Source organism: Schistocerca americana, chromosome X, assembly GCF_021461395.2.
Source record: "Schistocerca americana isolate TAMUIC-IGC-003095 chromosome X, iqSchAmer2.1, whole genome shotgun sequence".
Taxonomy (NCBI): Eukaryota; Metazoa; Arthropoda; class Insecta; order Orthoptera; family Acrididae; genus Schistocerca; species Schistocerca americana.
In genome coordinates this window covers 704,947,831-704,963,014 of record NC_060130.1, presented here as the reverse complement: position 1 = coordinate 704,963,014, position 15,184 = coordinate 704,947,831, and the positions used below count along the sequence as shown (strand labels likewise).

Sequence of the window (15,184 nt, the reverse complement as noted above, 5' to 3'; positions counted from 1 at the left end):
TGTATTATGCCGACGCAGGTTTGGTCTCAAGCATGCGCCGTAACTGCCGAAGAGGTCATTACTGTGAGATGTTTACTGCAAGCGTTCTCATATAGTCATCGTTTGCATAAGGCACGGTTCGGAGACTGCATTTCATCGCATCTGGCTGGAATGTTTTAGTTTCATCGTCAATCGTAAGCTCATGTACGTCCTTATTACCTCTTTATCTACAAGTGCTCGTTGGCGGTTTCCTTTCATTGCTTGTGTTATAATATTTACGTAATACATCGTTTATGTTGTATCTGTAACCATTAATCTCATTCATGCAAAGATGAATATGAAATTTTTCTTAGTTTTGTAAATTTCTGCAATGTTGTAATTTCCAGTAAATGTCGTTTTAAAGAGTATATTTTCTAGTAGAATGTATGCGCCAATTGTTAAAGAATGTAGCCGGCTCACATATAAGAACTGTAGTATCGTCTGTAGCAGAAAAAGACAAGAGGATGTTACTAGTTGAGTATCATCATTGCTCTCCTACTCAGTAACAACAGAAATTGCTGTTGCTACTGCAGCTACTTTGTTTTATGGCGCTCGATATTGAGGTCACAAGCGTGCTATACCTGTACGTAGTTTTCTTCTCAATCAAGGCCCAGATAATCTGTACAACACATTTCACGATTTACTTCTGTTCAAATGTTTACCACTTTTAGAAAAAGACCGAATTATTTTGCTTACCTGTTTTACAAACACCGGATGTGAAACATGAACGAAATACACCGACTTGTCCACGAGCAGTACTCAGTATATAAGGAGCAAAACTATTTGCTCACAGCTATTAAGAAAACAACATGAAGTAAGGAAAGATACAGCACATTTATATTATTTATCCGTACCTGAAGCTAAAATTAGTGCTGTATACAGAAAGGTATGAAATACACTTGCTACAAGAAGATCTCAAGAGGGATCTATCTATATAACTGGAAATTCAAATACTCAGACACTGAATATTCTGTGTGCTAGGTCGGGGCATAAATGTGGAACTTTGCCTTTCGTGGACAATACTCTTAGCAACTGAGCTATCCGGGCACGACTCGCGACCCGCCCTCACAGATTTACTTCCACTAGTACCTCTCTCATACATTCCAAACTACGCAGAAGATTGCTTGGGTGCCTTGAAGGACTAACACACCAAAATAGGAGTCTTTTATGGAGCTTATTAGGTTTTTTTCTAAAAGTGGTAAACATTTGAACAGAAGTTTAATCGTGAAATGTGTTGTACAGATTATCTGGGCCTTGATTGAGAAGAAAACTACGTACAGGTATAGCACGCTTGTGACCTCAATATCGAGCGCCATAAAACAAAGTAGCTGCAATAGCAACAGCAACAGCAAAACTGGCTAAAAGGAAACTAGTGTCGTTTTAGTTTTCCGATACTGTGTATAGCATTGAAAAACTGCATTCAATTCAACAATAATGTCTATACAAAAGTCATCATGAGGTAACTGGAGTCTGGAGCATGTAATAGCACCAACAGTATCTGAATGTACTGCAAAGCCCCCTAATGACCCATTTATCTTCGACCATCATAATGCTTATTGGTGCAATATCCTGGTGGTATTAACTCTCTGGCCGTGTATTGACGTCGGTGGTAATGCGACAATTGTAAACGCTGGCTTCGCCCAGGTAGACAGTAAACGGGTATTAGTGCATGCCGACTCTGAGAGCAAGCTATTGAGGTGGGTAGCACATGTTAACACGAGTCATCGAAGAACTTAGCGGATTGCTACGGACGAAACACCATCTGTGGGAACTCTGCTTTCAATGAGATTACGTCGAGGATCAGCGGTGTATCATTTAGAAGCAACAGTGAATACGACAGAATGGGCACCGTGTCACTGAATTCGGTTCGGCTTTAAACGCTCCACGTTCGAAATGAATATAAATTCGGGAATGATGTAAATTTAAGTATGTGCATTGTACGAGGTGACATTTAGGCTGATCACTAAATAAATGTCTCTTACGCCACTCTTTTTTGTGCAAGTGTGATATATTGTTGGCACGGAAATGTATAAATGAAACATTTTTGCGCAAATATGATAAACGTCATGAAAGTCGGTAAGCCTTACTTTTCTTGATGATCTTTATGAAACTAGGATTTGTTTCAGGAAAGCCCTCGCCCAGTTTCAGTACTACAAATATTAAAGAGAAACTGATTGTGGCCAAGGTATATAATTACAACATCCGACTAAGTACTGTAACAATTCCAAATTGCATTGGAAACGATATTCTTAAAGTCACAATTAGCTTACACCGTGTGGTTCTATTTTTATTATGTTATCAGCCGAATACAGCAATGGTTTATTTTCGCATTTATTTTATCGTAAACAAGCTGTTATTTCACTGATCGTTTACAGATCACGAGAGATTCATGTGCCGATAATTTCCATACGTTACAAGAAGTTTTGTTGAACTGATGACGAGTAACTATGTCTGAAGTTATTGCATTAAACTGCATTCTGTGAGAAAATATAAGAGGACAGAAAATGCTGAAATTTAAAAATAATCGCCATATTTCATGTTTCAGGTACGTCAGAGTTGTAATGCTGACTTTATTTAGATGAGACAGGAAATTAGAGAAGAAATAAACAGTATATCTACACAGGCATTAAGTTAAATCAAATACTCCATTTCACAAAATAAGAGTACCAGTTTCGGCTAATTGAGGCAATATTACTATTCTGAACCGTTGACGCAATTTAACCTACTGAAAGCTAATTGTGTACAGACAAATTTTATTCCTGATAGTTTATTCTATGCAGCAACGTCAATGCAAGAGTTTGAGGGAGATCCCTCTATACAGAGAAGCATCATAACAGCTTCGTCCCAGTTAATAAATGAACTGCACACAGGTAAATACTACTGGAACAGTTATTGTTAGTAAATCAGTACTTAAAGAAAGCTTCAAGCTTACCTCGTTATTCAGCTCATTGACGTAATTAAACAAAGCGAAGTTTTCCTCCTCCTGTTTGAGAAACTGTGCAGCTAGCCTGTCCACGTCGTCCTCACCGGAAAACTCCTTGATCTTCTGTAGGATACTGTGGTATGACTCGATCATCTTCTCTGTCGCCTCTCGTTGCATTTCTGTAAACAAGACATGACACTGAATTTTATTAGTTTCATTCTATTTATTTACATTTCTTCAAAAATGGCTCTGAGCACTATGGAACTTAACTACTGTGGTCATCAGTCCCCTAGAACTTAGAACTACTTAAACCTAACTAACCTAAGGACATCACACACATCCATGCCCGAGGCAGGATTCGAACCTGCGACCGTAGCGGTCACGCGGTTCCAGACTGTAGCGCCTATAACCGCACGGCCACTCCGGCCGGCTACATTTCTTCCTTTTTGGCTAGTTTTGGGGACGCAATCACTTCTTTCTGGACAGATATGTCTACCAAGTTTGGTTAAAAGCGATCGAGTGGTTTAGGAGGAGCTTTTTACCCATGTCTTTGCCCGAGTATGCAAGCGTAACTTACATGTCACATATATTTAACATATTTCACATTTATTTGTACACCTGCATCTCTAGCGAACTTCGTCTTGCAGTTTCGTTTGCACGCAGCTCAATTTTTATGATGTAGTATCTTTAGAATAATGTGTTGTACAAAGATATAACTTTCCATGTACATTCAATTTTTTTTTTTTTTTTTTTTTTTTTTTTTTTTTTTTTTTTTTTTTTTTTTTTGCCGTGTGATTATGGCCTCCCGTTGAGCAGACCGTTCGCCTGGTGCAAGTCTTTCGATTTGACGCCACTTTGGCGACTTGCGCGTCGATGGGGATGAAATGATGATGATTAGGACAACACAACACCCCAGTCCCTCAGCGGAGAAAATCTCCGAACCCGCCGGGAATCGAACCTGGGCCCTTATGATTGACATTCTGTCACGCTGACCACTCAGCTACCGGGGGCGGACTGTATATTCAGTGGTATATTTGGATACTGCCTGCGAAATTTGTTGCAAATAGGGTTAGTAGGAAATAAATAATAAATTTAAATGTCATACCTGATGCGGCTGTGCTACTGCATGCACAGCGAAAATGTAGTAAGCAACAAGCTTCTTTTCTTTCATCATTTTGTGAGGTTGTCGGGGCGAAAAAGTTTCTTAAGGCTTCGAAATTAAGTGTAAGGTTTTTATAAGTCAATAAATGCTCTTATTCTCAAATACCGGACCAATAAGGTTTGGGAATTGGAGCGTCATGGACTACATTGTTTTCTCACCTCCAAGCCCACACCCACCCCTTCGACAGGCAGGTGCTTCTTATCCCCACAGCTGTTCTTTCCAGACAGTAGGTGATTCGTGTACCAAGTTTGTTTGTAATTGGCCTAGTGGTTTAGGAGGAGATGCGGAACATCATACATACATACACATATATGTATCCATTTTAATATTATTATGTGTGGATATGGGAACGTTGTGGCTCGGTAGCTAAGAGGTAAAGCGATAGACTACAAATCCAAAGGTTTCGGTTTCTATCCCTGGACAATCTTAGGATTTTCATCTGATACTTATCACTACTTTCACCTCTTGCAATGCTTTTTGATGTGAAAAATATCGAGTTCCACTGTGGTTCGGAATTTACTTTATAGCCGGCCGGAGTGGCCGTGCGGTTCTAGGCGCTACAGTCTGGAGCCGAGCGACCGCTGCGGTCGCAGGTTCGAATCCTGCCTCGGGCATGGATGTATGTGATGTCCTTAGGTTAGTTAGGTTTAATTAGATCTAAGTTCTAGGTGACTGATGACCTCAGAAGTTAAGTCGCATAGTTCTCAGAGCCATTTGAACCAATCCCCATTACAGATCCCCCTATAACTGGCCGGGTAGGTCAGTTCAGAGATCAGGGGAAAGCAATGGCATACCACCTCCAACAGAACCATACCTACTAAAGTACCGTGGTCTTCGAATCAATATTCAGGCTGATGACGGTTTTCCTAGGGATACAATGGGACATTAATCCGTACACAGCATAAAATGTAGTTTAGGCTTCAGAATAAAGCAAATATGATGCACTAAAACGTACTGAAACTACCAAGAAAGAATGATAATTAACGACACAATCTAAGTAAATGTATAATTAACATTTATTGTTCGAAGCTCAACTTATCACGTCGACATGTATATTATGCAACAGTAAAACTCGATGAATGCAACTATGTTCACGCTTAACACCAGTATATGACGGGATAGCACGGAAAGCGGCGCGATCGACACATTCCGCAGTTTGTCCTACCGTCCGTTGCACTATAAATGACATGTTTATGCTTAAAAACAGTGCCAAACGTTGAAATACACAAAAATATCTGTCAGTTCTATGTGAGTCCCTTGATCGCTTACCTTTTTCTTCGTCTTTTTCCGATTCCCTATGAGAGCGGCGTTGTTATATGTGTTGAAGCAATGTTTGTGACACCTAGTGGCCGGAAGCCCTTTCCGACGCCATCACTCCCCCCGGGACGGAAACTACGTACCCCATATGGCTGTGTCTAGTGCAGGTCTTCTGTTCAAGTGTGAGAACGTTTTCTAAATGTTTGTGTAGCAGAAATCCGAGACGGATCGGAGGTACCAGCCCGGTATATACCTAGGGGGATGTGGGAAAACGCCCAAAAATAGCATCTAGGAGGGCCAGCACATCAGTCCTGGTCTTCAGTCTGCCAGGTGGGATTGATCGCCTTCCCGAATCCCGGGAGCAGTGAGATAACATGCTCTGTTATCCCGGCCGACAGTCATTGGATCATGTATATTACACACTTTAACGGCAATTTAAGACTGTTACACTATAATTCACCAAAAGTTCTATATTTGTTCTGAGACTTACTCTTTATGTATTTTGAGAATAGGGCTGCGACTCCGAAACTAGCCGCAAAGAAAGAAATATAAACAAATGAAATAAAGGCAAGAAAGTGATGCTACGCAAGTGCTGTTTACAGATGAACACTTTGTCAGCTACGGACCTACAAAGAAAGTTCTCCACCTAAAACAATGTTGAAGAACAAGAAGAAAGAACATTTACAACTTCTATTCAACGACAAAGAACTCCTTAACTACACTATTATCTGTAATACTATTATCTATGATCATCTTCCATCACAAAATTGGACAGTGCGTTTGGAATGTTACATGCTTCCTACGAAACAAAGTGAAACAGTTATTTCTTACAAAATTATTAAATGCATCGTTACAGACATTAGCATTGGTTTGCAGGTTCTCAGTGAAGTAATACTCTCCGTTTTAGCCACTTATTTATTTGGAAAAAACGCTGTCTGTCAGATGCTTCAGAAAATTACTGTTAAAAATAATTTTTTCTTGTTGCTCATATAAGTGATTCGCGAAGTTATATATTACGACAGCAAAAGGAAACGTGAAACAAATGTAAGGAACACTAAGCAAATTCAGCTTGAGCAACAACGGAAAAGCTGACTCACATGCAGTGCCAGCGGAGATCAACGGTGGAAGCTTACAGCCCTGCAGCTGTTTCATTAGACTGTGGCCCTTCTGTCTTCCCACTATTTTATTTTGAAATAAGGCGTTTGTCGCGGGTAATGAGAAGTTTGTTTGTAAACAAGATCGAATGCACGTCGTCGCTTTATTCCCAGTTGTCTGCCGTACTGCTGTCTTTACTCCTCTTTCGTGTACCCAAAAATTGAGAAAAGAGACTAAACGCCGTGTTTTGATGTTGTCATGTTTAGGTGATACCTGAGGAATCATCTCACTATAACTTTAAATAGTGTCTATAATTCCACATAAACTCATTCTGCCAACACTACCTAAAACGTCCACATTTTCATGCTGAGGAGCTTCTCAACGGTGCCTCTTTGACGATAACTTTCTTAGGCTCTTTTCTGGAAAGGCGTTTGGAAAGGAACGGCAGAAAATAAAATCCTTCTCCACCTCCGTTTTGCCACTGCATGTGGCAAGCTTCATAAATCTGGCAGTTACAGAATGAGATTTTAATTTTCACATTAATATTTGTCATTTCCGTCGACCATCATAGTAAAACATAAAAGTAGCTATCCTGGCACGCATCCCAACGGGGTAGTACAAATTATCAATTGCTTTAACCTTAGTCTCCTTCTATGGTTCATCAACTATGAAATGCGTCTGAGATTGGTGCGGCTTCTTCAAATTCTGACAGGTTTTAGATAACATGAACTTCACTTTTGCTTCAAAGTTACCATTAAGTAAAGACAGATGTCTAAGGTATTATATGAGACATATGAAACTTGTACCATATTGGCAAAATTTCTGAAGAACTGTATATGTATTCGACGGTTACCCAAACGTCTCTCAATATTTTTTCTACTGTGGATTCTGGACGTCGATGATGTACCGTTTATGAGAGTCTGTCGACTGACATTTGGTAGAATGGATTTCGGATACGTTCTGCAGGGAGTAAATATTATTTTTACAAAGCGATTTATATTTTTTTCCGTTTGGCAGCACAAATGTTAGTGCAGTACTATGGATTTGGTCTACAGGTGCAGTTGTGTTAAGCAGACATTTATGTATCATAATTACCACAGATTTGTGCGCTTAATGACGAAAAAATAACACAACTTCCACCCGAAAATTTCAGATATTTTAATGGCCTTCCAGTAACATAATTAAATAATAATTACAAGAAATGTAGTCTACGCTTGAATACCCCGTCGGCAAAGGACTCATTTTGTCTTCATTTAGAAGAAGACGTATGTCACACATCTAGAGTTTTGACAGAACTGCTAATATATGAATAAATGATACACATCATAATTCACGAATAGAGTATACAAGTTCAGAATCATAACGGTCAGTAGCGGCCAAAGTAACGTTTCTAGGTTTGTGTTGCGACGCCACGTAGGCATAATAACAACGCGTATGCGCCTGTGGCTGTAGGTCGGGGCCGGGGAGGGGATGGATATAGACTTCCTTTGGTGATGCAGGGATAAAAGCAAGGCATGGATCTTGACGTGCCATCCTTAAGGTACAGTATCGTCCTTAAGGTACAGTATTGTCAGAACTACCTCACTTTCAGGAACAGCTAAGGTTGATGCAAGCTTGTTTAGACTAGCAAGTTTCGTTAGCTAAAACGAGCAGGCACGCATGTTAAACAAACTTCTGGACTATTGAGGTTGATATTGCACTTTAATGTAGTCGCTGCAGTGTGGATGTAGCTAATTATAAACCAGATGTTTACAGAAGTGTCATTGCCAGAACAGCAGGCGAGTAGATGGTCCCTACAATTTCGTCAGTCACCATGACCATCAGTCACTTCTGGATACTATTTTCTGGTCATATCAAAAAGACAACTTTGATTATCAGCAGTAGTTGGACGAGGATGTAGAGCCCGGCGTTCTCTTTAGGGCTTTTCGGGAGAAGCAGGCTATGTGCCTATGTCGTGTTTTGCTCTCGCCACCATCAATAAACCTACTATAATCTACCCTTTATTTATAAAGCCAAAATCAGTAATAAAAGAGAGAATTAATTAACAAGGAAATACGTATTAATTCCATCTCATGTCTCAAAGAATTGGACTTCTACTGTCGCACAATGAAATATCGTGGCACCTTGATATATTCACAAATAGCACTTGAGATTTCTCTCTCGATTTCATACACATCTGAAATCTACGAACCAGTGTATTACGCAATGTTTAAATAATTATTTAATACAAAACTGAGGAACGCTGATCAGAGTAATACCAGTAACGTAGCATAACGAAGCTATGGAGATACAGGAAAACAAAAATACCCATAATTAATTAATAATTATGATACTTTCCATTGTAAACATAGTTTTTAATACATCTCTCTGTTGAAATTCTATCATTCTTCCATCAACGTTCCACTCATTTACTTTATACAGTAATCAGCACGGCTTACGAGACACTGGCAGTATCAGACGTGTGAGAGAATACCTGGGTATTGTGTAGATGCATCAGTGCACCTGACAGTAAATTTACAAGTTCTGAAATTTGACAGTGTGTGACTGAAATTAATTTGCTGTGAATTAAAGGCAGTGGCACGTAAAGTGCCCTCCGCCACACACCGTTGGGTGGCTTGCGGAGTATAAATGTAGATGTAGATGTAGATGTAGAATTTATTTGAATAACACAATCAGAACAGTTATATTGCTTTCATTATAGTAATCGACAATATGGAAGGCAGAATGACAGTTTGACGACTCAACTAAATACAAATTCATGTGTACCAAGACGGGGATGGTGATCGCCCATGTTCTTGTTGAATAAACTATCATCACATGCACAGTAAGAGGTTTCTGGAAGTACGAAAAACAGGGTGAAATGACTCGTTATTTAACTCCACGCATCCTAGATTCGAGTCAAGTGACTCACTATGCTTGGTTTTGTTTAACAGTCACTTCTTAAGACAAAACATTCACACTCAGTGAAGAGAAGACTCCATTTTCAGGACAAAAGCTGTTTTCTAACAATACGGCTGAAGAATGTTCGTGAGTTTTTACTTCTGAAAATGTATTCGACTAATGACTTCATTAAAGAAAAACTGTGTGAGCGGTAGGCGATTTTTTCTTTATTTTTTTTTCTTCGCTGGCTGGGGTGGCAAGCAACAATCCAACGTTTCACGCATCAGCCACAGATAAATTGGCAAGATTTTTTTTCAGAACATAAATAATAGTAATGGTGAAATATTTTATGGTACGTTGATGATGTTCGTTATTCCATGACACATGGGGTTGATGTTACTAGGGCTATCTATTTATGTGCTAGCAATGTGCATTGTGGATAGGATTGACGCAGATGTTCAGTGTAGATGTGTGTGTGTGTGTGTGTGTGTGTGTGTGTGTGTGCGTGTGCGTGTGTATGTATCTATGTGTCTGGGGGGGGGGGGGGGAGGGTCGAATAAATGAGCTGTGTGTGTCAGCCTGTGGATGGAGTTGTGACTGAGTAGAGGTTAAGGCTGATAACTTCGTTGCATGAGATGTGGAAAAAAAGTTACGAGTGATATGTTGAGCGGTTTGTTGAGTGGTTTTCCGGAGTTGGTGGGAATCAAAGAAAGCGACGGGGCAGGAGGAGAGAGAATATTGGCTGTGACCGCGTATTTGGTTTAGGAGAGAATGGTGTGACTTCTGAACAGGTCGAACTAATGTTGATTTGTGGTTGAGAATGAGATGGGCTTGGGTGTTGAAAATGGTAATGGTTAAACTTTGTTGGAAGACAGATTGGACAGCTAGCAAGACTTATTTTCGGGTTTTGTTGGGGAAGGTATGTTTGATGTTGTCGAACTAATTACTCTGACGCTACGGTCGCAGGTTCGAATCCTGCCTCGGGCCTGGATGTGTGTGATGTCCTTAGGTTAGTTAGGTTTAATTAGTTCTAAGTTCTAGGCGACTGATGACCTCAGAAGTTAAGTCGCATAGTGCTCAGAGCCGTTTGAACCATTTAATTACTCTGAATCATCTGGCAACGGCCGCTGGCAAGATTGCCCGGAAACGTTTAGGATATAGGTGGAGTTTGCTCACGTTTCTTTTGCGCCTCCCTAGCCTCGAGGTCGGCCATGACGCGGCGCTGCGCCTTGACTGCGAGGAAGTCCTGCAGTTTGGTATCGTAGTCGAGGCGGCGGTGCAGCTCGCGCATCTCCTGGCCGTGAAGCAGCACGTCCAGCCGCCCACGCTCCTTCAGAGCCTGCAGTTTGTTCTGGGCCTCCTCTCTGCCAACACAGATTGCATCTAATTCATTGCTGGTAGCAGGATTTCGTCATAATTTGTGCTATAGACCTAGATGTAATAGTATATTTCGACCTTTATTTATCGTCCTTATTTTGTAAGATATTTTCGCAGACGTGTTAGGTGGCGTTGCCCGAAACCGCCTGTGGCCAAGCGCTCCGTTCTGTTGCCCGCGACGCGGGTAGTCGAGCTCTAGTAGAAGCATTCACTGACGGCCAAATGTTAAATTTGCAAAAATATTCACTGAAAACAAAAAAATTTAAACGTATAGGAAATTAAGTTTTAAATATCGTTTCTTTTTCAGAAAACTCCATACTAGATGGCGAAAACAACGAAAAAAGTTTAGGAAATTGTAAAAAAGTTGTTTTCCTTAAATAAGTAAAACACTATTGATCCGATCAAAAAATGTTAAATGAGAAAGTTTTGGGGCTTAAAAAGATCTGTCGATCGCTTTTTTGGGAAGTATAGATTTATTTTTTTCGTTTCGAGATACGTCGAATAAACCTTTAAGTATGACATTAACATCCACGTTAGATATCTCGTTAACACTCATGTTACAAATCTCCTAACATTCACGTTTCCATACTTGCTATTTACTGTAAGTATAGCCCAAGGTAAGTAAAAGAAGTACCTACTTGAAAAATTTTAAAAAGTATTACTTATATTTCGAGATATACCGATTTTTTAAAAAAAGGCATTGTCGATAATTGGCTACATGATCTCAGAGGATGGTCCTACAGTAACGATTTTAGGCTTAGTTCATTCGCAAAGAGTTGTGTTACTACGCAATTAAATAATTTTTACCGTTTTATTAACTGAATGGATCAAAAAATGACACGAAAACCTTGCACGTCTACTGGGCGTGCTTCCTTACTAACAATTTTAAAGAAAGAAATTTGTGACTTTTTTCAAGAATTAAAGAAAAATTTCTATGACCTTCTGAAGCCTAGATAACTTAAAGAAGATCTAGTAGCCGCAATTACCGTTTTATAGCCACGTCCTTGATGGAATATAATACTGAATACTTATATTTTCAAGAAAAAATGCTAGGATATGATTCACTGATTTTTAGCATTAGCAATTGAATAATGAAGTGAAGTGTGCTAGTTTGAAGAGCGTCAGCTTGAACGATCGGCGGAGTGGAAGCAACTAGCGCGCGTTCGCTCTTTAAAACTCATTCAGAACGGCACCTGCATAATCTTCGATGTCTCGGCACGCTCCGTTGTTTGCCTGAGAACCAGAAAACTTCCAGACAGACCCTTCGCATAGCACACAATACCTAAACCCTGTCTACAAGTGAACTACAGTTCAGAACTGAATTTGTTTTGTGAATAATTTTCGATATAGAGAATGAAAAGTACATGCACTACAAACGACAAGATACCTTTTGATAGTCTACAGAGGCATAATTTTCTCCACTAATAAATTCTACACGAATAATTACTGCACAAAGATTCTCTACACATATTTTTCATTATTTTACTCCACTGCAAATCTGTACTCAAACAGATATCTATTACGGAACGTCGGTGCAACAATAAGTTCGCAGACTATTTCTGTACTGAATTTTTGTAAACGAACTACATTTGCACGACTTTTTCACGTAGCAAATAAAATATTCGTATTTATCTAGTCAAGCTACGCCAGAGTAAGTGCAAAAGGATGTTTGTACGGGTTCATGGAGCTGCTCTATCAAATATCGTGCAGGCGTGGGCCGTTTATAGTGTTTTCAGAGCAAGAGCGGCCCTGTTCCCATCACTTCACCGCCCGCTCCAGCTGACGCACTCTGCGCTTGCGTGATTCACTTTTCACTCTATTAGTAATACTAAAAATCAATTAAACCGATCCTAATAGTTTTTCTTGAAATTATATGTATTCAGTATTATTCTCCACCAAGCGCATCACTAAATTGTTAATTGGGTCTACTAAATTTTCTTAATTAGTTATCTCGTCTCCAGAAGGCCGTAGAACTTTTTTTAATTCCTGAAATAATGTCATCAATTTCTTTCTTTAAAAGTTATTTTGATAAAATAAACATTGAGATAATTATTAAGGAATGTGCAAGGTTTTTGAAGTCTTTTTTATCCTTATAATTAATAAAATCGTAAAATTTAGTTAATAACATTGTAGAACAACTCTGTGTGTAATTAAGCCTAAAACCGTTACTTTAGAGCCTTCCGTTGAGTACATCTAGCCAGTTATAGAGAGCACCTTTTTTCAAAAAATTCGACGTACCTCGAAAAGTAATTAATGTTTTCTAATGTTTCTGAGAGGTAATTTTTTGACTTATCGCAGGCTGTAGTTACAGTAAATAGCATGTATGGGAATGTGAATGATAACGAAATCTTTTGCGGTTTTTCGATACATCTCGAAACATAAGAAAGCAACCGATACATCCAAAAAACAATCTATAGATCTTGTGAAGCCCTACAACTTTGGTACTTAAAATTTTTCGTCTGAAGTTATAGTTCTTTACTTAAGAACATCAGATATTTTTATTTATTTTGTTTACAACTTTGCAGATCTTTTTGGCCCCGTTCGCCATCTTGGATTGGCTTTCATGAAACAGTAACTCTGTTTGAAATTTAATTTCGGGTAATAATTTTTGAAATCAAGTTTAGATTACTCAACCGTATCGGACCAGTGCACGAGCCGCGATGCGCCATCGAGGCCCACGGCTCATTCGGGTACCCGTCCCAGCCCGAAAGTGAACATGATTCGGTGCGACGGGAAACAGACAGCACTAGGAAGAAAGAAATGACTGGCCACACAAGAGCGGATTTGCTTTCTGAAGCTTCGGCAACCCTCTGAGATTCGCAAAGGTTTTATATACTGTGAAGAGGGCGTAATTGAGCCCTTGTAAAGAGAATACCTGTAGATTCTCTCCAAGTAGCCGAACATAGCCATTTCCAGTCAATTATCGGTTCCTTAGACAATGTCACGTTGATTATCTGGGCCAATGGCTTCGTGGTGTCTGTGCCACACTCAAACCCCACCATCTGAAATCGGGACTCATCTGACCAGGCTACCGTTTTCCACTCGTCTAGGGTCCAATCGACACGGTCACGAGCCCGGGAGAGGCGCTGCAGGTGGTGTAGTGCTGTAAGCAAAGGCACTCGCGTCGGTCGTCTGCTGCCGCAACCTATTAATGCCTAATTACGCCGCACTGTCCAAAAGCATACACTCGTCGTACGTGCTACATTGATTTCTGCGGTTATTGCACTCGATGTTGCTTGGCTGTTAAAAGTGAAAACTCTATGCAATTGTCGTTGCTCTCGGTCGTTAAGGAAGGCCATTGTAAGCTGCGTTATTCTTGGCAAGAAGTAATACCTGAGATTTAGTATTCTCGGCACCTCTTGACACTTCTGATATAGTAATATAGATTTCCCTACCGATTTCCGAAATGGAATTTCCCGTGCATCTAGCTACAAATACCATTTCGCATTCACAGTCCGTAAATCCCGTCGTACGGCCATAATCACGCTGGAAACCTTTTCACTTGAATCCAAATGAAAGTTCCGCCATTGTACTGCCAGTTTATTAATTGTGTACGCGATACTATTGCCATCTGTATATGAGCATATCGTTATCCCATGATTTTTGTCACCTCAGTGAATATCTCGAGGCAGCAACGAAATCAATGACAGAGGTTATCAAAATATTAGAAATATTTAAATACACGACCCAGCTTGGTGCCTGAAAAACTTTCTACAATGGCTATCGAGAAAGGAAAATCAGTTTCCCGGTTATATCACATGGTTTTGTTCAAATGGCTCTGAGCACTATGGGACTTATCTTTTGAGTTCATCAGTCCCCTGGAATTTAGAACTACTCAAACCTAACTAACCTAAGGATACCACACACATCAATACCCGAAGCAGGATTCGAACCTGCGACCGTAGCGGTCTCGTGGTCCCAGACTGTAGCGCCTAGAACCGCTCGGCCACTCCGGCCGCATGGTTTTATAATTACTGGTTTGTACAAATGCGCCGACTAGTACGATCTACCAGCATGGAAGATGCGTCACTGTTGGGAATGACAGTAACACCGATATTTCATAGCAATATATGAATATGCCCAGTGCATACGAAGTGCTCTCAATCATATAGGCTAGCTTCTGGATGTACAGCTTATGAGACAAGCTCAAATGCGTCATCATATTTGCGAAGCATGTAAACAATCGCTTATGAGTGCTTCAGGTGGTATGGAGATGGGCAAAATGAAAGACAGGGGGCAAGGCGGTAAAGAAGGGTGATAAAAGGTGTGGATGAATGTCGCAGTATACATTTTTCTCTGTTTACAGACGTATTCGATTACGCTATGACTAGAAGATGAAGGATAATTTAAGATTGAACGGTACAATTGTCTGTAGAGTTCCCACAGATTTCCTATTCGCTAGTAAATGGAAGTCTTCCTGACAAAAAACATATCTGCAAATTGTGTTCCTGCCGGACTCGTAATGCACAATC

The 15,184-nt window shown here is 40.0% G+C and overlaps 1 protein-coding gene across 1 annotated transcript in view; it reads right to left on the bottom strand.

Annotated features, from left to right (window-relative positions):
* The window catches only part of LOC124556791 (coiled-coil domain-containing protein 63), a gene marked incomplete at its 3' end in the record, with an annotated part of 232,808 nt that overhangs the window by 14,305 nt on the left and 203,319 nt on the right, over positions 1 to 15,184 (bottom strand). Inside the window, 2 exon segments of the mRNA XM_047130802.1 lie at positions 2,951 to 3,120; positions 10,512 to 10,699. Coding sequence (XP_046986758.1) covers positions 2,951 to 3,120; positions 10,512 to 10,699 — 358 coding nt within the window.